Source organism: Astatotilapia calliptera, chromosome 12 (genome assembly GCF_900246225.1).
Source record: "Astatotilapia calliptera chromosome 12, fAstCal1.2, whole genome shotgun sequence".
NCBI lineage: Eukaryota > Metazoa > Chordata > Actinopteri > Cichliformes > Cichlidae > Astatotilapia > Astatotilapia calliptera.
In genome coordinates this window covers 17,409,462-17,435,088 of record NC_039313.1, presented here as the reverse complement: position 1 = coordinate 17,435,088, position 25,627 = coordinate 17,409,462, and the positions used below count along the sequence as shown (strand labels likewise).

Sequence of the window (25,627 nt, the reverse complement as noted above, 5' to 3'; positions counted from 1 at the left end):
TTTTGTTCCCTTGAACCACCCTTATATATTTTTTAGAAGGAAAAATGAGGAATAGATGCAGTGATTTACTGATACACACAAATATACATGGAATTGCAGTACATAAGGGATAAAGAGAGATTTCACTCCATAAGACCTGTTGCCACTCATTTTCAGTCCAGTTCTTGCGTAATAAGTCATTACACAAAGACTATTTCGTGTGAAGCTTCAGTGAAAGGTAAATGGATCAACTGAAGGGTCAGATAGATCTCTCGGCTCTCAGGTCTTTGCTCCTGCTTTTTAAGGACATGACTTTCTGCGCCACTGTAGATATTTCTGCAGTATAATTGTCCTCCAATTGTTCAGTTTCCTCAAATTTTTTAAGGGCACACTGCACACCATGCTGAGATGTGGCAGTTGTTTTAGATTATAGATCCAAGTTTATACAGATGAGATATTTTTGCAACAGGTTGCTTGTAACAAAGGGCTTAAAGATACAATTTAAAACAGATTCTTTTCGAGGTTGTTTGTTATGTGTAAACACAACGCTGGTTTATTCCTTAAATTAGATGCAGCAAATGTCCAAAGAAAAACGATAGAGTAATAGATGTTCGAAATTCAATGTCCCCACACTTAGTTTATAAAAGAAATGCCATCACAGGTCATTGGAGACATTGTCTTTTCCCTGTGACCCACATAAGTTTCCTGCTTTACTAATTATAGTCATTGTTAAGGGACAAACAGGAAGCATTACATCACAGTCCATTTAACAATCCATTTGGAAAATTGGTTGAAACTGTTTTGCAGTCTTTTTTTTTACTATTTATTGACATTTATTATGTCTTTGTGTTATTACTACAGAAATGACAACCTAATGAATCTCTTTCACAAGTTTTGCCTGGACACTGAGAAGTGAAAGACATAACAACGTGGAAATTTTTAAATGAAGTATATATGTATTGTGTAAAACCAGGAAATCATATCAAAAAGTTACTTTGCATGGTTGTGAACCTATTGACAATCACATCACAATAAAAGCTTTTATTATAGTTCCTGCTGGAACTACAGCAGTATAACATTTTTGACATAACAAACATATACGTGAGCTGTGTAAGCATTTACAGTTGGCACAGCTGCTAAAAAAGCAAAATTATGCAGTCTGTTGTGGAAAAACTAAACACGCCTACTGATTCAGCAGTTTGGAGAACCACCTTTAGCAGCAATAACTTGAAGTACTCATTTTCTGTGTCACTTTATTAGCCTCTCACAATGTTGTGGAGGAATTTCAGGCCACACTTTTTTTACAATGTTGCTTTACCTGCTCCTTAATCTCACTACAGAGCACAGTGTCGTTCATTGAGGAAGGTGACACTCATTTATATACATAGCTCTCTTAAAGTCCCAACACAGCATTTAAATCAGATTCTGGGCTGGTCTTTAACTTTTGTTCTTTAACTATTCTTTGGTAGATTTCCTCTGCTTTGGGTCATTGTCCTGTTACATGACCCAATTTTGGTCAAACTTTGGCTGTCACCTTATGCAATAGTCTTTATATATGCTTGTATTTTCTTTTATTTCACTGCTTTTCTGTTTCGTAGCACTTTTTGGGTTCCAGCTTGGATGTATGCATATTACCCTACCTTGTCCCCCCCCCCCCCCTTTCTTTTCTTTGTGTTTTTCCCCCCATCATATTCAATCAAATCAGCAAAGTTTGTGACTTTTTGGTGAGGGGTAAGGCATGATAAATCTAACCTTCTTTGGACTATAGAAAACAAAATAAAACAAAAGCCCTAACCTTTTTATACATTGAAGTAAAAGTCAGATTTTAGAAAAGTGTATGCCCTGCAGAACCAATCAGAATGTGGGACAGGAGGACAAAGGATAAAAATGCTGTCCAGTCCTGCGTAAAGTGGGACATCCAATCACCCTTGTCCTGCACCACCCTCACACTTGTCTCTCACTCATGACAGTACCAGTTTCTCTCCTGGCGCCCTTTCATGTCCCTTCTCTATATCCACAGAGACACAGTCCAACTCCTTCTGACCTTCTCTGAACTTCTCCATCAACACTATCACAGCTTAAAGTTGAAAAGTAATAATGATAATAATTAGAAAAATAGAGTAATCGCTTATTCAAGTACACCAGTGTGGCTAAGTGATACGTGGTGGCGCTGTAGAGTCAGCATACCCACTATTCAATCCGCGAAGAAAAACACAACGACGGACGTAAAGAAGACAAACCGGAACATAAACAAAGGCTCAGCGTGACTCTGAAAGAGTGAGCCTGTGACACCTGTTGTTTTTTTCTGGATTAGAGAAATGAAAACTGTCTCTCTGTTAGGGTCTGGTGTGTTGTGATGTGATGTCCGTGTTTGTACCGATCACCAGCTTTGTGCGCATGCGGCTCACATGGATAGGCTCTCTGCTGCTTAGACCCCCTCCCACTGGACTCAGGTGTGTGTTGGCAGCCGGTAAAAAGGACCTGATAGACCTTCCTGTCCTGGTCGAGGATGAGCTCGAAGAGCAGTTTGTGAGAGGATCTGGACCTGGAGGACAGGCGACCAACAAAACCAGCAACTGCGTGGTGCTAAAGCACATCCCCACTGGGATCGTGGTGAAGGTGCTTTTTGTTCACCAATAGTTAATCGTGTAATGGTATCCAGTACATCTGGAATACCTTTGATATTGTTTGTTGTCTTTTAATCTCCTCTCTAGTGCCACCAGACCAGATCTGTGGACATAAATCGAAAACGTGCCCGAGAGATTATGAGGGAGAAACTCGACGTTGCGTACAAAGGAGAGCTCAGTGAAGTTGTGATGAAGAAGAAGGAGTCTGTGCTCAGGAAGCAAGAAAAGAGGAGGAAGGCCAACGAGAACCTGGAGAGAAAGAGACTGTTGAAAGAAGCGCTGGCTGCAGACTCCAAGCCCGGAAATGACACTGTATGAGTGGTGTGTGTGTGTGTGTGTGTGTGTGTGTGTGTGTGTGTGTGTGTGTGTGTGTGTGTGTGTGTGTGTGTGTGTGTGTGTGTGTGTGGTCGGTGAGGTCAGAGATACTTGAATGATCCTGCACGTTGTGTCTGTAAAGCCTCAGTCTGAAGAAGTGCTGTCAGCTCTAATAACAAGATTTTATTTGTTTAGCTTCAGACAGGCACAGTATCAGTGTGTCACATAAGGATTAAAATAAAGTTATGTGTGATTGGTTGTTTATTCGTGTGAGTCTAAACTTGAGTTAAATAGGGGGGTCTGCTTCGTTTACCTTTAGATTGAAGTAGGATGGCAAAAATTTTGGAAGCCATGGAGCATTCAGCATATTTGAATTTCACAAGAAAAAGCTTAAAAAGAGACGAGTTGATCTGTGGATGTCTTCATGTTGAAACCTAAAGGTGTCACCAGAACACAGTAATATATAAGTGGACCTATTGCAAATGAACATAAAAAACGTTTGCTTCTATTTATACTGATTATAGGATGCTGAAAAATTGCATTGAAATGAATTACAGTTGCTGGACACTTTAAGTACCTTGCTGCTACCCAGTTAGATCCCTTTTTCCCTCCAGAGCTACCTAAATTCTTTTCACATAGATTCAAGATGGTGTCAGAAACATTCCTCTTTGGTCCATACCGGCATAATAGCATTGCACAGATTTGTAGGCTGAATATCCATGATATAAATGTCCTGTTCAATCGCATCCCAAAGGGGCTCTATTGAATTGAGATCTGGTGACTGTGGAGGCAATTTGAGTACTCAAGCAGTTTAAGATGCTTTTGGCTTTATGACATGGTGTGTTATCCATCAGAAAATGGGTGCTCTGTGGTCATAAAGGGATGATCAGCAGCAATACTCAGTTGGTACCAAGGGGCATAAAGTATGCCAAGGAAATACCATAACAAGTGGTTATTGGAGTTACTGTTACCTTCCTATCAGCTCAAAGCAGTCTGGGCTCCTCTGACTTCTATAATCAAGAAGGCATTTTAACCCAGAGAACTGCTGCTCACTGGATATCTTTACTCATTCAGACCACTATCTGAAAACACTAAAGATGGTTGTGTGGGAAAATCCCAGCGGATCAGCAGTTTTTTTTTTTTTTTTTTACAATACTCAGACCAGTACGTCTGCATAATTTTTAACAGTACCTCTTACATCCTTTTGCCACTAGATGTCAGTAAAAATCTCTTTCTCTACATTAATAGGATGTTTTATTTAGAAAGTTTTATTTAAAAAGCAAATGTGGGTCTGTGCTCAATTCTAGCCATATCTAAGTAAAAATCATGATCTCTAGCTGTAAGTTATTGTCTTTTATTCTTATCTTTGCGATGTTATATTCCGTTAATATTACTTTTATAAGCTCTTTACAGGTAAACAGGCAAAACAGATTGTTTTGTGTTGCTATTAAAATAATTATCATTAACTGTTATTTAATGCCACTGAGAAAAACTTTTGCAAAGAGACCGGTAACACGCAGAGCCGTCAGCTGGGGCCAATCAGAGAGCTGTTTTCAAACCCAAGCCCCTCCCGTCTGTACTTAAGAGCCAATGAGAAGCGGAGTAGTATTTTTAAATCCTCCACGCTCTCTCCGGAGTGATGCGGTCTGATATTTGTCGTTGCAGTGAACTGAGTACAGTAAGGGACCAGAAGACACAGGACTGCATTTAACAGCTCCCACGTCCTCTGTGGATTTTTATTTGTGTACTGACATGGCAAAAGGTAACTGAGACGTGTTGCTGTTTGTGTAGTAGCTGACTGCTAAATGCTAGTTAGCGCAAAAAAAGGGACTAGGTTTGTTAAAATACACGTGGCTGTTTACAAATAAAACTCAGCGGTAGTGTTTTTTTTTGTCGTATATGTCAATGAATTGTTAGATAGAAGAGCTCAAATTTATTCATGTCTATGTTTATGCAGGGAAGAAAAATGTGCTGAGAGTCGACAAAAAGCCAGAGAACCCTGCTGAAGATACAGTAACCTCACTGACGGAGACAAAGGAAAACAAGCCAGCAAATAACAAGGTAACAAGGCTCTCCTCAGCTTATGCATCTCCAAAGCAGGAAGCTCACATTTTCTGGTAAACCAATTAGTGTTACTCTTGCAAGGGGTAAATCCTCCGCTTCATGCTGTGAACTAGGGGTTTCAAAAATAAGGGCCCGGAGACCAGAAGCTGCCCGGCAGATATTCCAGTACGGCCCAACTGGACAGGTTGAAAGAAGACCTACATTTTGGACTTTTAACTTTAATGTTATAGGTTTTACAGCTTTAGCTTTACTGATAAACACCTCCCTTCTGAGTATTCATGCTACACCAAAGTAACTAGGTTGATAGTTACAAAATATCTAATCAAAGTGGGCTTAATCTAGCTAGTGGATGTAAAATAAGTATGAGATTCCCTCTAGGTCCTTCATGTCCTTACTCAGAGTCCAGCCACAGTGGACACCTGGTTTCAGTACAGCTATTTGTATGTTATAACTTACTCCTTCTCTGTGTCTGAGTGAATGACCAACAGTAGTACAAGGATTCACTGACCATGTTAATGAATTCTTGTGAGAGAAACTCCGCTTGACACACAAGTAGAGAGGGAGAAAAACTTGAACATTTAATTTGAGCAATTTGAAATTTAGGCCTGTGGCTTGCAAATGGCAGAAAAATATTAATGCCTCATCTTTTTTACAGTTTGCGCACTGTATGGGTCAGGAATGTATGCTCCTAATTTACTTTAGATTGCTGCATCCACATTCCTGTACTTGATTTAAACTGGATATTTGAATCGGTTAAATTGTGAGCAGATTTTCCTGCAAGTCCTGTCAGAAAATCTCAGTTTAGTGTTCCCTTTTATATATGTTATAAAGTATTGAATGAGTGAGAAACAGCTGATTATGGACAGAGTCTTTGTTAGAGTTGCCAGACCAAGCCGTGCAGTTTTTGCAATTTGTTCATGGTTTGTTTTTTTTTGGACTCGGCTGGATTAAAGCGATGGATAAAATCTGTTTTCTGTTCTCAAAGGTGCTGGAAAGCACAGTGCTAAGTGTGCAACATGTCTCTAGATTTAGACAAGTTCTTGAACAGTGATGAAATGCTACACTTTGTTTATTGCATCAGATCACTCTCATACAGCTTTCTCTTTATGACCCATGTTTATAATGATTTTTGTAGGGTTGTAAAGGTAACGTGCAGACAGTTCTCCCAAGTCTACGGACTCCAAGCAAGCCCAGGTCCCCTCTGAGTGACAGTTCAAGCACGCTCATTCAGGAAGGAAATGATTCGGATTCAACTAAACCAGATATGCCAAAACTGAAAAAAGGTAAATTCTTAAATTAAGCACTTACTCTGTTATTTCACTGTTGTCCTTTTAGTTGCTGTTTCATCAGCATTCATGTGAGCTACACAACTTTCCAGGCTACTAGTAGTAGTAGCGCTCACTGACCTGTTCTTCTTAAATATTTGTGGTGTTTTTGTTTCTTCTGTGTTTAAGGCTCATCCAATAAAATGAAAGCTGAGGTATCCAAAGTCCAGAAGGCTGAAATGGCTTGTCATAGTGATGAAACAAGAGAAAAGGCCTCTGAGCAACCTGAGCAACCAAGCTCCACCTCGCATACTGACGTCAGGTCTGCAACAGATGGCAGTGTCCCAAAATCCAAGTCTCGGGGCAGAAATGGACACAAGCTGGGAGCAAAAAAGTGGGTACATGTCACCAACGTGCCAGTCTCATTAAAAACACAGAGGGGGTGGGCACGGACTCTTTCACACTCACTTGCACAAGCATAATGACTTATTACTCTGATGTCTCTTGTTTTCAGGATGGAGAGTAAAGCTCTTCAAAACAGAAAGGTCACTGACTACTTTCCCATCAGGCGCAGTAACAGAAAAACAAATGCAGAGTTAAAGGTCTGTATTGACTAATACTTTTCCAGATTTCTGAAAGGACTTCAAAATTTTTTGGTTGGGTTTTTCTTTTTTTTTTTTTTTTTTTTCTTTTTGAAAGCCACTAAATGCTGATCTATGACTCATTAAAGCATAGAGGCACCTAACTCGAGGGATGAACCATGAGTTGTGTCTACACAGTTGGCAAAGAAACAGTTAAATAACACATAATTTATTAGTTTCTTTTAGTTTATTAGTTTCTTTCACTGAAGCCTCATTGGAAATGGTCTCTGTGGAGTGGCTGTCGAGCCATTCTTAAGGGAGGGGGCGAAACTATTAAAACAAAAATGTATATAAAGTTGTCTTGATGTTCTCTTTAATAAAAAAAAAAAACTAAACTAAATGATCTAATCACTGTTAACAGAGTGAACAACACAAGCACCTCGATGACCTGATAAAGAATGACATTGAAGAAGGAATGGAGGTAATGTTTACATTTGTGCCACTACAAAACTCTGCATGCAGACATGATCCCTGAATGCTGGTTAAGCAACATTTGCTAATCCAGTGTACATTTTCACTGTGAACAGGTCAAAAACATAGACGGCAAGGGGAGAGGGGTATTTGCTGTGAGTGGTTTCAAAAGGGGAGATTTTGTCGTGGAGTATCACGGAGACCTGCTGGACCTGGCTGAAGCTAAAATCAGAGAGGCCCAGTACGCTGAGGATCCTCAAACAGGCTGTTACATGTACTACTTCCAGTATCAATCCAAAACTTACTGGTAAGTCCAAATGGCATTGCTCTGCAAGAGGTCTCACACCCGTGCACACAAACCTTCAAGGTATGTGAGATTAATCTTTAATCATCAGTTTATTCAGTGTTGGCGTCTCACCATAGACCTGTATATATTCACCCTATGACTTTTTTTTTTTTTTTCCCTCCAAATACTTTCTGTGTCATTTTTGTCTCCCTGGAAATCGAAATTCTAGTTGTACATAGGTTTTGTTTTGTTTTTTTTAGAATCATAAAAGCATGTGTTCTTTAGGATGAGTAATTATTTCTTTAATACAAAAAGCACTGTTATAAAACTTTATTCTAGCTGACATTTTATTATGCGAAAGACATCTCCTAGAATTAAAAACAAAAGTTTAATAGCTGTGATTTTAGTATGGACACCTGTCTTGTGTTGTGACAGTCATGTCTGTGTATCACAGTGTTGATGCCACAAAGGAAACGAGTCGGCTTGGTAGGCTGATCAACCACTGTAAAACTGGAAACTGCCAGACGAGGCTTCACCCCATCGATGGAACGCCTCACCTGATCTTGGTCGCCTCCAGAGACATCAATGCAGGCGAGGAGCTGCTTTACGATTATGGCGATCGGAGTAAAGCCTCAATCCTTGCTCACCCATGGCTCAAACACTGAGACCTTGACTTTTTTTTTTTTTTTTTTCCGTTAATATATGAATTTGTCCCGTCTGCTGTCCAGTTTCTTTATGGAAAAAGATGTGATACTTGAAATGTTTTATTTTGTATAGATGCTCAAACTTCAGCTGGTGAAGTATATTTTTTATCAGGATTTTATATCTTTATGAAATGTAGCAGTCATTTTCTTTGAGAAGCAGGTTTGCACTGTGAACGGGGTTTCCTTTAGTAATTGTCATTCTAGCTTTTGTAAATTATTACATGTGCTGTAAATTGAGGAATAAAGCGGTCTTCATTCCTGCCGTGACATGATTGGTGGTGCATTCGATAACTAAATAAGGGACACATCTACTATCCTCCAGGTGGGACAAGACTATATCGTGCATCGGGGGTTTCAAACATAAGGCCAGGAGCCTGAATTGGCCTGGCGAAGACTCCAATGTGACCCATGGGATGGCTTTTTCAAACATTGTGAATTGTTTTTTCTTTTTAAACTATATTTTCACAGGTTTTACAGCCTGGGCCATTCACAGCACACCAAAGTAATTAAATTATAGATTTTTATTTTTATTTATTTTTATAAACACATTTACTTCTTTCAATTTAAGCCCAAAGAGTCATGTTGGCAGATTTCTTTCACTTACTACAGCAGTGTTTCTTCTCCATGAGACCTTCTGTTGAAATTGCAAAGTGACGGTACATTATGAATTGTTCTGTTATAGCCCAGCCACTACTGTGATTACAGTGATGATATTTAACATTTAGAGCCACTTAATTATGGGCTGGTTCCCATATGCAACACATGTCATTCTTGCTTCATTCATACAATGAACACATTGGAGAACAACTCCGCTGAGTCCAGTCTCTAGCCATGCAGTCTAAAGTGCCATTGGTGACCTGTTCCACCTCCTGCGCTACTGTCACCTCAAAATTAAACTCACAACATGATGCAGTGTGGTGCATTTTTATATAAAATCTTAAATGGTAAAAGGCTAAAAGTGTAATTACTCTGTCATCTTTTATAACTTAAAACAACATGAATACAAATAACTCTATTTCACCTAATACCTGTATAATAAACACTACATCTGTGCCTCTTCCCTCCTTTTTAATCGCCTAATTCCTACATTTATTTTAGCAATTGAAACATCCGTCAACATAGCGTACTGAAATTGATGTCCAGGTCAGAGGCAGGAGGACGTAGGAGAGGAGGGCACAAAGAAATAAAAGCCCATGTAGAGGGGCTTGTATCCAGAAATGGTCTCCAGCAGATACTGAACTCTAAATACTATGTTGCATGGTCCCTCCATGTTATATGTCCACAAATTCTTTAGTGCAGTTAGGAGATAAAAGCAAAATTTGCTACAAAATTTCTTTAAAACGTACCTGACGAGGCTTTAAGAGTGAAAGTAGGAATATTTCCACACATGCAGCTAGCACTTGAGATTGGGTTAAACAAGTGTGTAGTGTTAAAGCCATTTATCAGTGAGGCTAATTGGGGGGGAAAAAAGGGTTCATTTGTTAGAGAGCAAAAAAATGGGACCCTGCAGCAATGAAAAAGGTCATGTGGTTCGAAGGGTGCAGATTTACTCCGTTCCAGAGTGATGGGCATCTTAGGATAAGAAGAGAGGGGATGATGTGATGTAGCAGTCAAGCCTACAGTACGAGCCTGTGGGAGCAGTGTTACGATGTGGTGGTTGGTGACTAATCTAAATATAGTGACCAGGTTTTTCCATCGTTGCATGAACTGAACTGTCAACAAAGCTAAAGACAGTTCAGTGAAATATGAGAGTGGGTTACCTTTTTGTCCCGCCTACCCTTCTTCACACAAAACAGAAGTCAACGAGAGGACTTCAGCAAGAACAAAGCCTTGTAATCTGCTGATTAAAGCCTGTAAATCTATGCTGTAATTTGTGTATTAGCAATATTTTTGGCATCTGGCTAAAATATGATAAAACAAAAGCTTTTTAAATATTCAACTTGAGACAAAACACAAGTACAATCAAATTTATTATTAGATTTTGATTGGGTATTTCACCTTCATTAACAAGATAGAGATGAGTGATGGGAATGTGCCTACATAAAGACCTTATCGTGGCTCATTAAAAAACAAGAAAAAAAAAAAAAGCTGATGTTCAAGTTTATAAATAATTATAAACTTGAACATCTAACATGATCATCACTTGTTAAATAATACTTTCCAGTTTCCTTTCCATATCTTATTTTTACAGAATTAAAAGATGTCTACTCTAAAAACATCTTAGGTTAAAAATTAGTACAAAATATAATGCTTATTAAAACTGACAAATACTTCTTAAAAAGTACAAAAGGAGTTTAATTGTGCCGACAAATCCTGTTTGTCTCCTACATGGTCAGTTCTCCGTGAAAGCTTTTCTTCTCATTTTCGCCTGAATGAAAACCTACAAACAGAAAGGTCAGAGTTAGCTGAAGGAGCGCTGGTGAACATGGAGCACGCAAACAACGCTGCATCACGGGAGGCTGTGATTACTGACGGAAGCATTTTGGCAGAGGCGTACTCTCTCTCTGCGTCTCATTCACTGCTCAGACAAACATCCTGAGCGTCAGCATGAATTCACCCAGTCACAAGTATATCATTAGGAGACAGGAGACGGGCTGTGAGAACAATCTCCCTGCTAGCTTATTACAGCATCATGTGGTTGCTGCTCAGAATTCTTCTGAATCCTTTCCATTTGAGGTGCACGGCTTAAAACAAGGCCTACTTTTACTTCCTTTTTTCCGCTTTCTTTATATTATTTTTAGTCATCTGTAAATACTTTTGTTGGTAAACCGAGCCAGCTTGTTACTCACAGTTTGCCTATGGTCGTCTTCTCTTCTTTCGTGTCGTTTATCATGGCTGGTCTGTGCTCTGTAGCTGCAGGTGTCTCCACCTGCCATGGTGGAGATGGAGACACCTCCACCATGGCTGGTTCAGCTTGTGGCAGGATCCCACTGCAGGAGAACGGGGATATTTATGATCACTAAGAGTATTTTATAAGACAGGCTAATATTTCATTTTATGAGACATGATCGATCTTGCTGCTTTAAAATGACAACAAATTAAAAAAAACATGATGTGATTGACAATGAAATGTGAGGCTTCTATAATATGCATATATCCTTTTGCATTCATTGGCTAGTTGTGGTTCTTATATTTGTGCACTCAGTGTTATAATTACATAGTCACATTCACTCATTGGCACTTTATTAGGTACACCTGTTCAACTGCTTTTTAACAAAAATATCTAATCAGCCAATCACATGGCAGCAGCACAATAGATTCATGCACGTAGACCTGGTCAAGAGGAGGTGCTGAACTTTAAACCAAACATCAGAATAGAAATGAAAGGTGGTTTAAGTGACTTTGAAAGTAACATGGGGGTCAAACTAGACATGCTAGTCTGAGTATGTCATAAACTGCTGATCTGCTGGGATTTTCCCACGTGACCATCTCTATGGTTTACAGAGGCTAGCCTTATAAAGACCAGCTCAGATCAGAAACTGAGGCTCAAATTCACACGGTCTCACCAAAATTAGACAATAGAAGATTAAAAACAATGGTGCCTGGTCTGAGGAATCTCGAGTTCTACTGCAATGGCAGGGTCAGAATTTGCCATAAAACAAGATGAAAACACAGCTCAATTCGCCTTGTTTGAATGGTTCAGGCATGTGGTGGTGGTCATGGTATACTGATGCAGAGGATATTTTCTTGACACACTTTGGGCTTCTTTGTACCAACTGAGCATCGTAGAAACCATCTACCTGATCTTTATAACTACTGTGTACTCATCCTCAGATGGCCGCTTCCATAACAGGCCGTGTCACAAAGCTCAGAGCATGACAGTGAGTTCAGCTCAAATGGCAACCACAGTCACCAAATCTAACAGCCTCTAACAGCCCACAAGTCTGCAGCAATGGTGTGATGCTGTCATGTCAACATCAAAATCTGAGGAATGTTTCCAGCTCCTTGCTGAATCTGTGCCACAATGAATTAAAGGTTTGAAGGCAAAAGGTGGTCCAACCTACTAGCAAGTTGTACCTAATAGAGTGGCTGATCATTTTATGCATTTCCCCATGGACTCAGTGTAATTCTAGTTGAAACTGATATGAGATTCAAGCCAGTCTGACATAGCATTATACAGCAGCCCATCAATAAATCCTCTTACAAGCGCACAGTCTTCAGGTGTATTGACACTGAGCAGGTGCATTAGCTACATGTTTCTGATATAAATAAAGATTTATCATTATTTTATGTACTCTTAGAAGCCAGAGTGAACTTTACATTTCACACCGGTTACCTCTTGTACAGCTGAAGCTCCTCCTGGGCCACCATGAGCTGAGCCTTCAGCTGGTTCCTCTCTTGCAGCACCTCCTTCAGCTCCTGCATAGTGAATCGGGGTCTGTTAGGGTCTGTCAGGTCCACCACCAGCTGGTTCGGTCCCGAAGTCTGCTGTGATTAAAAAAACAAAAAGCCATATTTAAAGGTCTACTTCTATCTGACAAGAGCCTGAACTATAGAGTGTCAAACTCACCGCGCCAGGCCTGGAGGAGCCCTCCTTGATGATCCTATCCAGTTCGCTCTTGAGGTTGTCCCGCTCCATTTTCAGCTCCTCCAGAGACAAGTTGTACTTGTTGACCAAAGTCTCAAACATTTCCAACACACGGACTATCCTAAACTGTAGGTCTGACACTTCTTCGCCAGTGCTGCTGATTTTTAACAGATCTCTTCCGATTACGTACGAGATATCATACACATCTTCCACAGTGAGCTCGAAAGCGTCCTTCTCGAAAGCCCGAGCTGGTGACGATTCCTCACCAAACTCCATGACTCAGCGGGACGGCCGAAATAAACTCGACTTTTTTTCCCCCGGATGCCACTCATAAGTCCTTAAACCCCACTCTTTCTCACTCTTTCTCGACTTCGGCTCGTACAGAGCGAAGGTGGCTAACTTTGGAGAAGCAGCACTTCCCCCATCACTCACGCACCAATGGCGTGACTCGTCGGACAGCAGAGGAGGGCAAAGTATCCTAGCGACAGGTGAGTACAAAGATCGTGTACAAATCAAGAGCGCTCACTCGGCTCTGGCTATCCGCCAGATCACAGATCGTCGGTTTGTAAGGAAAATAAAGCAGTTTGTGAGTGAGACATCACTCTTCATATAGTCTCTCTGAACTTCTCTCAATCAAATCAGTTGAGAAAACACGTGATTTCATGTATTTTGTTTTAGTGGCTCTGGTTAGCTGACTAACTACAGTAAAACAAAAGGTTTGGGAGAAAAATATCCTAAATCTTTAAGATTGAAATTTGATGACTTTTCCGAAAATGACACAAAATAAACAAAAAATATTTTCTTACATTTTATACTGTTGTTCAGTACAAGTTTTTGTACATTAAGGCTGTTCCGGATAAAATTTAACCCACATCTGTGCTCCAGTGGGTCATATCTGGGAAAATAGTTGTTTCAGGAATTCAGAAACTGTACATCTCCGATCTTTGTGTACTTTTTGTGGGGTAGCTTAATCTAGCATATAAGCTGAATAAAAATATCATGGTATTGTGTAATTCAACTGTATGTCTTTCAGAAATCTTTAGCAATTTGAAGTTTTATTTATGTGTGCTCAATTATGGGACTTTGCAGGATTACTGACCTTTTTTTAATTTAAATTTTAACTACCAAGTAAACTGAAAAATTTTGATTATCTGATATATGAAGCTAAAATATCTCAGCTGTCATTACAAATGTTCAAATTTTGGACCATGAAATTTTTATGCAAATTAAAGATGGCTGAGCAGAAGGCTTGGTTGATTTGAGAGCAATGGCCCTTTTAGTATTTTTATGATACAGAAGTAAGGACAGTGCTTAACAGTTGTAATAGTTATACATAGTTAATGGTTTGTAATGCCCATAAAATGCACTTCCACTGCTCTGTGAATCATTAATTCAGCATTAATGTGTCTGGATATGTTTTTAATGGTCAAATGGTATTCTATGCATAACAACAGGAGCTCTTTTCCCTAGTTATTCCTTTTTCAGTTTTGCTTTCTTTCTGCTTGCTAATTTTGCAAAATTAATGAAGATATATTTTTAAAAAGAGCAAAATATCGACTGTGTTTCATTGTAACACCAAAAAAATTCAAAAGTTTAAAAATAAAACTTTATTACCGGTACTTTATTTCAAACAAACATTATTTTCCCTGTGCATCCTGGCACATACCAGTAGTTATGATAGTATTTATAGAGTATTCATTAGTGATGGAATATACTTCTCCTGGAGATTAAGACTTGCCAGTGTACACCACGATGTTTGGTGCCAGGCTGTAGTGATTAGCACAAGCGCACTCTCTTCATGATGAGCTCATAGAATAAAGGCACTTCAACTTTCATGATCATGTGCTTACTTTGCTATCAGATGCATCTCAACATGAACCAAACAAGACATTCAGTTTATAGGCTCAACAAATACTCTGTATATGTGTATATGTATTTGGAGCCATGCAATAAGAAGCTTAAATGCTAATATAAAGCGTCTGACATGTGCAGCATCAAAAGTCTCCCTCAGTATATCTGCATAAAGCAAAGCACTTACAGGTGGTGACTTTCCAAAGACATAAAATATGACTGTGACAGGTCATAAAAACACCTGAGAAGGTCCAGATATGGCCATTTGCCTCACATTTTAACTGCTGAAGTTTATGTAAAGCTCAAAGTAGCAAAAATAAAAACAAGAAGTATCATCAAAATAAACATTAATTCCTTAAATCGCCACATTTTTAAATGTAAAAACACAAGATGGGTTTGGTTTTTAATAATTAAGGATCGGAGCCATTAAACCCAGGCGTGTCGGTCAGAAAAGTCGTGCTGAGATGATGTGGTTTAAAAAAAAAAAAAAAAAAAGTCATACGAAGGAAAGTCTTCTGATTGGCAACAATGTTGGATCGTCTGTGATCAAACCGGCAGCCACCATTGGCATAATAGCTGTGAAGATCCTGTCAAGACAGGAAAAGAGAGAAAACACATCATATGTAAAGACTATGTGAAATCAGTATTATTGAGTCATGTATTATTAGGCCATGTTATCCTACACAGGAGCAGAGTACTGATATTTCAAATAACAGGAGTAAGAAAACCATAACAAACAAACTCATCGCTCACAAGCGTCTTATTCCTGATTCACGTTGATCAGCCACAGGTAAGCTCGGAGGAGGAGACGGAGAGGAGACAATGGAGCCGGTGTTCTCCTCAGTGTTCAGCTCATCACTGAAGGATAAGGAGGAGGTCAATGTCAGCTTTTGCATCCGCGCCGAGTCAAATTTTATGCCTGTGAAGGAAGTCGTACCTTTTATAGTATGCCAGCTCCTCCTGCAGCAGGAACACCTGAGCTTTGAGTTCATTCTTCTCCTGCAGGACGTCCCGCAGCTCCTGCAGGGTGAAGCGAGGCTTGTCCGAGTCCTCCTCTGGCTCTTCATCCGTCGATCCATTCTGCATTCAAAACAAATATTCATTCTTTCTACTGCACAGCTTAAAAACAAATACTATAAAATGAAAGAGGTTGGTTATGAAGTCAAACTGGTTTTCTCCAGCAATGTACAACAGAAAAAGGAGCAAACAAAGTTTCAACCATGAGTCGCCGTTCTTGTGCATTTAACAAAAAAAGGTCATGTCTGACAGATGTTCATCGCCTTAAGGAAACACTACATGACAAAGTTTGTCTGAATCTGCCTACGCTGACCTGTCTAATGTCTCTGGCATTGTGATATGAGCATTAACAATAACATCAGTCCAGTGAGTGTCATGGTGTTATGGCAGATTAGCTAAACGGTGAAACAATCTTCTCCCAGCTGTGCATCACTTCAGGCATATTTAAACATCCAGTGCTTGATCATTTTCAGCACCAATGAGGCGTAGCTAGTAATAAAGTGTGGACAAACTATTTTTACCTTGCTCCGCCCTTAAAACTGTGGCAATACCAGTATCCTGGCATGGCTACGCACACCTCATTATACCACTGTAGCATCAACAAACTACAGATCCATCAATTTCTGCTGCTTATCTGGGGTCGGGTTGTGAAGACATCTGCCTATGCAGGGAAGTCCAGACCTTCCTCTTCCCAGTCATCTCCTCCAGCTCATCCAGCTCATACCAAGGTATTTCCAAACCAGTTGAGGGAAGTAATCTCTCCAGCCTGTCCTGGGTCTACCTCGAGGCCTCCTCCCATTAGGACATGCCTGGAACACCTCGCCCACAATTGATCCCAGTTGGATCCTGAACCACCTCAGCTGGCTTCCTTTGAGAAAGGCCAGCCACCCTTCTGAGGAAACTCATTTCCACTGCTTATATCCACCATCTGATTCTTTTGATCACTACCCAAAGCTGTGTGACCACAGGTGAGGGTGGGGACGTAGATCAAATCGACAGCTTTGAGATCTTTTCACCCAAACACACTCGAAGCACCAATCTGTCTGACGATCTCCCCTCTCCCCTCACTCATGAACAAAACCCCGAGATACTTTAACTCCACCACTAGCGGCAGCATCTCATCCCTGACCCACTGCTCTCACTCTCGCTGCCTCACACTCAGCTTCGAACCACTTCAGTGTGAGCTGGAGGCCAGCACGTATAGAGGGAACAGATCATGGTTTCATGGTTCACTGGAGTCCCAAAAATCTGGTCTCCTAGTTTCACCCTATGACTTAACCCTGGTCCTTCATGTCCCACCTGCAGTGGCTCTGTGTCCCAGCAATGGGCCCACCCCACAGTTTGAGAACCACTGACCTGAAGTTAAATTAGATTAAACCAGATACATCTGTGAGTAGTGAGATTAAAGATGGTACCAGCTGACTGCTGTGCCTCACTATGACAAGGTGATAACAACTATTTAGTGTAAACAGCCTTATGGCAGCTCTGCTATAACAACACAGCAGCACTGGCTAAATAGTAAAGTGTACGTGGACATTACCAGCAACAATGTTGTTGAGTTCTCCTCTTCATCTCCGTCTTCCTTGTTATCCTCTCTGTTTGCTGACTTTCGAAGAAAGGAAAGACTCTTGTCGCACTCGAAACAGTTTTCCAGAAAGTCTGGATCTGCCCCACACTCCACCCACACTGAATTTGGTTTGAAGGAGCTAGAAAGGTGAGCTGCTGCTGCTGCAGACTAGATTTGTGACACATAAAAGCCACTTAGGCAAAAAACAAAACAAAAAACCCACCCACAAATAGTTTAAACATCTGCTAAATATCAGGTATTTTTTCTTACAGTCATCAGTGGGGATGCAGGTGAAGAAATCTCAGAATTTGACAGAGGCAACTCTTCTGTCTGAGCGACTTCTATCTCTCGCTCCAGCTCCCGCAGCTCCTTTTTCAGCCTGGTGACCTCCAGCCGCAGAGCCCCCGCTTCCTGGTGTTGTGCCTGGGCTGCAGCTTCCAGCTCAGCCCTCTGCTGAATCAGGGTCTTGCCCTGGGCCTCCATCAGTCCTATCCTGTGAAGAAGCTCCTGGTTCATCCTTATCAGCCGATGCTGCTGCAGCTGGAGCTGAAGTTCAGAGAATTTGCTCCATGAATTCTAGTAAAACAAAGTTGTTGTTTTTTGTTTTATAGTACATATATTCTTAGATGCAGGTATTGTGAATCCTCACCGCCTCGATATCCTCATTTTTTAGCGTCAGCTCATGATCTTTAGCCCGGATGTCGTCTCTCTGTTTATCCACCAAGTCTTGAAGTTTCTTCATCACTTGTTTTTCTTTCTCTGACATTCCTGCTGTAATCCAAATTAATAAATTAATGCTCACAGAAGGGTTACATAAGCATTCAAATAAGCACAGTAAAATAGGTTTTTAAAAAATCAAAACAGAGTGAAATTCTGCACTCGGGCAGATTTTGCACTAAAAACTTTTACCAGCATGAAACCGAACAGAACTACAATCACATTTAAAGAGTTACGAATCCACAGGAATATTTTTCAGTACGGATGCACTGTGTACTGTAAATCCTCCAGTTAAACACCAGGGTCACAGTCATTTGTTTTAAACAGCAAACGCCTAAAACTATTAAATGACACAATTTCCATGGTGTACACCTTCTTAATTTGGTGTATTAATACACAAAATAAAAGAGTGCAAAAGATTTATAAAAATATTTAACTTTTCAATTTAAAGTAAAATATGATAGGTTATTTTCCCAAAACATAGAAACTTTCACAAATGGCTTTGAGATTCAAGAAAATAAAGTACCATAGATGTATATGTTTGAGACAGATAAGGTGTCAGTGGCCAGAGGAGTCACGTCATGTAATATCCTGTTGTTTGTGTGCTTATAACCAGTGCATGTGCTGCAGCCCTGACAGTAAGTATAAAAGCACTTCCACACAGAGCAATATTTTAGTCGGATTCAAAAATAGACTTCTTCACAAGCTCCCGGCTTTCTCTCTGCACAGCCTAATGCCCAGGGTGGCAGTGTGTAACATACAGCAGACTGTTATGAGTATGAAACACATTTCAGATTTTCAGCCAAGACTGATCTTTAAGAGTCAGAGCAGAATTATTACAGTCTTGCATTTTTTTTTGTAATAACATTTGAGTTTTTATTTTCAGTTCGGTTTAGTTTCAACCAGTTTGCACAGTGGATTTTCTCGTGTTGGATGTTAGTTTTTTGTACATTTCTTCCACTTATCCAAAACAGGGTCACAAGGGGGGTTTCGGGGCTGGAGCCTATCCTAGCTACCATAGGGCGAAAGGCGGGATACACCCTGGACACGTTGCCAGCCTGTCGCAGGACTAAGACATAGAGACAGACAACCATTCGCACTCACATTCACACCTATGGACAATGTGGAATCATTATTTAACATAAGCCCACTAACTGCATGTCTATGGATTGTGGGAGGAAACCAGAGTACCCAGAAAGAACCAACAAAGACACAGGGAGGAAAAGGTCAGATGCTGGATTCGAACCCAGGATCTTCTTTTTGTAAGGAACAATGCTAACCACTCACAGATTTTTGTTGTAATAGACCTCACTTAACTGAATCATACTTGTTATTAATCTCGGTCTCTCTTCCGCAGCATGTCTTTTATCCTGTCTTCCTTGTCTCACCCCGACTGGTTGCGGCAGATGGCCGCCCCTCCCTGGAGCTGGTTCTGCCGGAGGTTTCTTCCTGTTAAAAGGGAGGTTTCCATTCCCACTGTCGCCAAAGTGTTTGCTGACAGGGGTCATATGATTGTTGGGCTTTTCTGTGTATGCATTATTGTAGGGTTTACCTTACAATATCAAGCGCCTTGAATCAACTGTTGTTGTGATTTGGCGCTGTATTAATAAAATTGAATTGAATTGATCATATTGACATGACAGCATCACACAGTTGCTGCAAATTTGTCAGCTGCACATCAATGATGTGACTCTCCAATTCCACCACATCCAAAGGTGCTCTGTTTGACTGAGATGGGGTGACTGTAGAGGTCCTTTGAGTACAGTGATCTCACTGTCACCTTCAAGAAACCTGGTTGAGATGATCTGAGTTTTAAGATCTGTCCATAAAGAGATGGATACGGTCAGCAAGAGCACTCGGGTAGACTGTGGGGTTTAAGGAAGCAGGAAACGTTTTTCTAATCTTCTGTTGTCCAGTTTTGAGGAGCCTGTGAAGCAGTTTTCTAATCTTAGCTGACAGGAGTGGCACCCAGTGTGGTCTTCTGCTTCAGGTTCCTCATGTTGTGCATTCAGAGATGGTCTTCTGCACACCTTTGTTGTAACTCGTGGTTATTTGAGTTACTGCTGCCTTTCTCACAGCCTGAAGCAGTGTGTTTTTTGCTTCCGACCCCTGTTATCAACAAAACATTTTCACCCCCCGCTCACTGTATATTTTCTCTGTTTGAACAATTCTCTGTAAACCTTAGAAATGGTTGCCTGAAGAAAAAAAATCACAGCAGATCAGCAGTTTGTGAAATACTGACACAATCCATCTAGCAGCGACAACCATGCCATGTTCAGAGTCACTTAAATCACTTTTCTTCTCTATTTTGATGCTTGATTTGAACTATAGCAGGCCATCTTGACCATGACTACGAGCATACATCCCTTGAGTTGTCCACTAAGATGTAACACACCAACTGTTTTCTTATTCAAGGTTTGTGTATTAAACCCTGGCCGAGAGCTTTTTGGTAATCAACTCACCTTCATGTTTCTGCAGATCTTCCTCTGTGACCGGTGTCTCTTTAAGTGAGAGGCTCACCAGCAGCCTCTTGTTCTCCGCCTGAAGCTGAGTGATTTGAGAAAGCAGGTCCTGGACTTCTCCTCTCCACACATCCTCCAGCAACTCCAACTCCTGAGCACAAAAATGAGGACACTTCAAATGGAGTACTGGACCCATTAATACTTTAAATGGAAAAAAGGAAGCTAGGGGCATGTTAGATTTTTTTCTTTTATCAAAAGAGATCATCCCTTACTTTATGAGGATGGATCAAACCTATCACACTCTGTGCTCCACACAAGCAGTGAATCAAAATAAAGTCTAATTTGCATCTAAATGTAGAAATAAGAAAAAGCTTTTTAGTCCTGATTCACCGTAAATATCCTGAGACTGAATAGAAATGACCAAGAACTGATAACTAATCACAAGAAAACTCAGCTTTTGTGCATCCAGTGCTTGAAGCTGAGAAGAAATAGTGTGAAAATTAGAGTGTGTGCTTGTGCTAGCTCTGAGAGGCACTGGCCACCTGTCCATGCTGTTTCACGCCACTTGTTCAAAGAGGGGATAGACTCTAGCGGTCACATGACCATAAAACAAGGTTACAGGGTCAGATGTGTGTGTACTATTTTTCCATGTTTTAGATCGAGCAGTTTTAACATTACATGAAGATAACATCTTCATCGTGATTTTCTGGTAGAGAGCAGAATTCATGGATCCATTAATTAAGGCAAGTCGTCCTGAAGCATCAAAGCAGCCCCAGACCGTCACACTACCACCACCATTTCTGATTAAAATGCTGTGTAAGTTTAACATAGGATGCAATGGGATGCAAACCTTTCAAAAGGTTCAGCTTTTGTCTCGTCAATCCACAGAATTTTATATATATATTTATTTATTTTTTGGAAATGTGAGTCAAGACTTTGTTTTCTTTATGCACAGGAGTGGTTTTCGCCTTAGAGCTCTCCCATGGATGCCATTTTTGCCCAGTCTCTTTCTTACTGGAATCATGAACTCTGATCTTAACTGAGGTAAGTGAGACCTGGAGTTCTGTAGATGTTGTTCTGAGTTCTTTTGTGATCTCCTGGATGAGTCGTTGACGCACTTTTGGAGTCATTTTGGCAGGCTGGTCACTTCTGCAAAGGTTCAGCACTGTTCCAAGTCTTCTCTATTTTCTGTATAATGTCTCTCATTGTGTTTTACTGGAGTCCAAAGCCTTAGAAATGGATTTGTAGCCCTTTACAGAATGATAGACGTCAGTAACTTTCTTTCTCAGCTGTTTCGTTGAATCGTGGCATGACGTGTTGCTTCTTCACTTTGTCAGACAGACTGTGATTTCCTGATTCAACAGGTCTAACAGTAATCAGTCCTGGGTGTGGCTGGAAACAGAACTCAGCTTTAACTATCAGTAACCACAAAAAATGTGGTTAATGATAGTTAATTACGGGGTTGTGGAGAGAGAGTTTTTACTTTAACACACAGGGCCAGGTAAGTTTGGAATACTTTTTTCCCCTTAAAAAAATGAATTCATCATTTTAAAAACTCAGGTTTTACACACACACACACACACACACACACACACACACACACACACACACACACACACACACACACACACACACACTCTGATGGTTGCATCGTGGGACTCCATTTCAGCAGTGCTTCCAGATTTGCTTTTTGATCATTGGAGAGTTGCTTAAAAAAATGATTATGTATTTCAGTACTGGTTACACCTGCATCAGGAAATGATAGAAGTGCGAGAACAAAAACAAAACCTCTTTGGCCTGCAGCAACACTGAAGGCAACAAAATTAATTTTCTTGTCACTGAAAATGTAAGTAATTTTCTCAACCCTATAAAAAAAAATTGCGTCTCTGCCACCGCTTCTTTCATGAAAACAAATTATTATCTCAGATGGGCTGATTTCTTGTAAATCTGAGAGTTATTTGTGTAAACTGTGCAGCTAATGGCTCTAATCCACAGCTAAAATAAATGAAATATTGTGCTGGATAAGGCCAGCTGCACATCTGGTTTATTGCTCCCAAAATCTGTACTTAAAATACTCAAGCATACACATGTGTCTTAAAGGTCCGGTCTTGTTATTATACATGATAGGAGGTTGTTTGATTCATTAGACAGTGTGCTATAAAGCAGTTATGTAATGGATGTGAAATGGTCATCCTACTGCAGCAATCTAATACAAACAGTGCTCAAAGCAACTCATTAAATGCCACTACCTGAATATAGTTGTTATAGTTTTATTTTTTCATTAGTTTCCAGAGATGATTTTCTTGTATCAGTTTAGTTAGTATTGTTTGAAAATATTTAGCTTTAGTTTAGTTTTTATTAGTTTCAGTATTTGTTTTGGTCTTTTTAAATTTTATTGTGTGCAGAGCATGTGCCAGAGACTATATTTAGGAAAAATCAGAACATGTAAGTGTTTAAAAGCAGCTGACTCACAGTCCAGACACTTAAATCAAAGCCTCATCCGGCAAGCTGTAATAATATTTAATCTCTATGCTTATTTTAGTTTCGTTTTCCAAGTTCACAAAATCGTTCCAGTTAGTTTTCCCCTTTTTTGTATTTCTAGTTTTTATTTTAGAAGTTACAATATTTTTCCACATCTAGTTTTAGTTAACTACAATAACCTATGACTGAAGGAAAATACACAAATGATAGCTTCAATAGGCATCCACAAACATTTTTAGCTGTATTTTCTCCACTTTATTCTGTTTTTCCACACTAAAAGCTGAATTATAAAATGTGCTGATATCCTTTTTGCTCACCCGACACAAGGCCTCATAAACAGGTACACACACAGGTGGAAGTAGAAACAGGTGTCTGCAGGTAGGTTGACACTGACCTTCTGGTGCTTCCTCTCCTGCTCGTGTCTGTCGCTCCGCTCCTGCCGCAGTCTGTCAAGCTCCCTCCGCAGGTCCTCGGCCTCCTGCCCAGTGGCTCCGCGGCTCACCAGCGCCTCCAGTAGCTCCAGGACCCGAACCACTCGGGGCACCAATGCGACGAGAGCGTCGCAGCCAAACTTGTCTATCATCCGCTCAAACTCCTGCCCTAGCACCGCCGCTATCTCATACACATCCACAACCGTGAGCACCGCCGCGGGTTTGTCCAGCACCGACACAGCCCGGTTCTCCATGCCTGAGCTCAGTTTTATCTACACCGCAGGACTTTTACATATTTTCATGTCCTCTCAGTCTCCGAGAGGACTAATTTGCAGATAGACGAGTTTACCTAAGCAAACAGGAACCTGAGCGAGAACGCAGTTTGTTGACAGTTAAAACTTTCTGCTGCCCCTCGGATGCCGCGTTCACATACCCGCAAAAAGTCGTAAATGTCCTCATCCGCGGTAAAACGTGACATTTTTGCATGTTATCAGATGTAAAACAGAGACATGACGAAATACGAGGGAAAACGTGTAAATACCCCCTTTCATTTTTTTAAAGGACCGGTGATTATTGGAAGTAAAATAATTTTGGCGATACTTGGAGTCGTGTATGATGAAACAGCAGTTCGTTGGGTGTTTAAACAAATATCAGTGCTTTTTTTTTTTTTTTAGCTCACGCTAAGTAAGAAAACTGAGAGAAACGCATACTCCTCTGTTCCAGCAGTTCAACGTGTGATTTCAAGACGCTGGTCATATTAAAAATTGTCTGTGAAGGCAGCAATCCTCGTTGTCTCCAGGCCGAACTGCGCATGTCAAAATATCAGTAATTCGTTACCTTTTATGCTCCTAATGTAGGCTCTAAAATATCCCGGCCGTACGTGGCGCCTTAGCGACAAGCAGGAAATAATAAGCAGTACAGCAAAATACATAAAACAAAAAAAAGTTAATTGAAAATATTAAAATATCGCCAGTGTCACTGATATATGTTGTGGTAACAATGCATGGTTCATATGTTCAGTGTTATTTTTTAATTGTCTGAATTAGTCATTAATAATTTGAAAGCGTTTATTAATATTATTATTATTATTGTAAATTTCCAGGTAAGTTTTGCAAAATTCATATATATAAAATGCACAAAAGGCTGCAATTAAAACGGTTCTAGTTAGAAATGTTCTTTTGAACCTCTTCTTTGTGGTTTCAAGCTCATGCGTATTGACATCGTTACAAATGTCCATTATTCAGCATTAAGCCGGGCATGCTGAATGTACTGTTTGTTTGTTTTATGTATCTTTATTCAATGGAAAGTAAGATGTTTGAATTACACAGATACATTAACCATTACATAGCCACTGACAGGGCAGTAATTCATTTTTACTCATGTAGACCTTCTGAGGTTTAAATTGACCATCAGAATGAGGAAGGAAGGTGGTTTAAGTGATTTTAAACGTGGCATGGTTGTTGGTGGCAGAGAGGCTGGTCTGAGTATTTCAGAACCTGCTGGGATTTTCCCCACACAACGTTATGGCATGGGCATGTGTGACTGCCAGTGGAAGTGGGTCACTAGTGGTTGCTATCGATGTGACTGCTGATAGAAGCAGCAGGATGCATTCTTAAGGGTACAGAGGTGTACACTCCGCTCTGATTCAGCCAAATATTGAAAACTGATCAGACAGCACTGGAAAATGCAAGTAGATATGACATGGCCCAATCCATACTGATAAAGGAACCAAATTTTTTGTGAAGGGAAAGAAATCACCTGACAGACCAGCTTTTCAGTTATTACAAACAAAACTGAGGGCAAAGAGAGACCCACAAGCAGTAACTGAAGGCGTCTGCAGTTATGGCCTAGCAGAGCATAGGGAACACAAGATTTGATGACGTTGACGTGTATGGGTTCCACACTTCGGTCACCAACTGCGAATGATTTTAATCCAAGTATTAAAAATGATCCATATTTGTTAGAGCCTCTAAAAATCAGTAAACCTTGTATTAAAGCTGAAAGTCTGGAGTTCAGTCATTCTTATAGTGTATTTAAATCAATCAAATTATGGACCTAACTGTATTTGTAATATGCCATCTGCCGCTCTAGATTTGCCTCAGCTCACAATTTATAACCATAAACTAATGCCTGCTGCATGTGTGGTCTGTGTTCATCTGTACGACTGCAGTAAAGAAAGACTGAAAGCTCCTGGTCCCCAATATTTACTAGCATGTCAAATCTTTGTTATTGGTTTTAAACTTCAGCTGTTGTTAATATTACCAGCGTGACAAAAATAGTT

At 40.2% G+C, this 25,627-nt stretch overlaps 4 protein-coding genes across 6 annotated transcripts; 2 read left to right on the top strand and 2 right to left on the bottom strand.

The window, feature by feature from the left end:
• Positions 1–1,678: 1,678 nt before the first annotated feature.
• Positions 1,679–3,185, top strand: mtrfr (mitochondrial translation release factor in rescue). Its single transcript, XM_026187561.1, has 3 exons — positions 1,679–2,598; positions 2,694–2,927; positions 2,999–3,185. Exons 1-2 carry the CDS (start codon positions 2,341–2,343, stop codon positions 2,922–2,924), a joined length of 489 nt encoding a protein of 162 aa, XP_026043346.1. The 5' UTR covers positions 1,679–2,340; the 3' UTR covers positions 2,925–2,927; positions 2,999–3,185.
• Positions 3,186–4,510: 1,325 nt separating this feature from the next.
• On the top strand, positions 4,511–8,559 carry kmt5ab (lysine methyltransferase 5Ab). Its single transcript, XM_026188748.1, has 8 exons — positions 4,511–4,683; positions 4,879–4,982; positions 6,121–6,268; positions 6,440–6,644; positions 6,765–6,852; positions 7,253–7,312; positions 7,419–7,609; positions 8,043–8,559. The coding sequence occupies exons 1-8, from the start codon at positions 4,674–4,676 to the stop codon at positions 8,251–8,253; spliced, it is 1,017 nt and encodes a 338-aa protein (XP_026044533.1). The 5' UTR covers positions 4,511–4,673; the 3' UTR covers positions 8,254–8,559.
• Positions 8,560–10,566: 2,007 nt separating this feature from the next.
• On the bottom strand, positions 10,567–13,294 carry rilpl2 (Rab interacting lysosomal protein-like 2). 2 transcript variants are annotated; one of them, XM_026187698.1, is made up of 4 exons: positions 12,803–13,294; positions 12,569–12,720; positions 11,082–11,222; positions 10,567–10,672 (listed from the first exon to the last, which is right to left on the bottom strand). In XM_026187698.1, exons 1-4 carry the CDS (start codon positions 13,094–13,096, stop codon positions 10,651–10,653), a joined length of 609 nt encoding a protein of 202 aa, XP_026043483.1. In that variant the 5' UTR covers positions 13,097–13,294; the 3' UTR covers positions 10,567–10,650. The 2 variants fall into 2 exon arrangements, with proteins under 2 accessions (XP_026043483.1, XP_026043484.1); XM_026187699.1 differs by having other exon boundaries at positions 12,569–12,717.
• Positions 13,295–14,412: 1,118 nt separating this feature from the next.
• On the bottom strand, positions 14,413–24,131 carry LOC113034166 (RILP-like protein 1). 2 transcript variants are annotated; one of them, XM_026188538.1, is made up of 8 exons: positions 23,310–24,131; positions 20,435–20,585; positions 17,905–18,026; positions 17,526–17,831; positions 17,229–17,423; positions 15,609–15,751; positions 15,425–15,529; positions 14,413–15,258 (listed from the first exon to the last, which is right to left on the bottom strand). In XM_026188538.1, the coding sequence occupies exons 1-8, from the start codon at positions 23,598–23,600 to the stop codon at positions 15,168–15,170; spliced, it is 1,404 nt and encodes a 467-aa protein (XP_026044323.1). In that variant the 5' UTR covers positions 23,601–24,131; the 3' UTR covers positions 14,413–15,167. The 2 variants fall into 2 exon arrangements, with proteins under 2 accessions (XP_026044323.1, XP_026044324.1); XM_026188539.1 differs by having other exon boundaries at positions 17,526–17,801; positions 23,310–24,129.
• Positions 24,132–25,627: the final 1,496 nt, after the last annotated feature.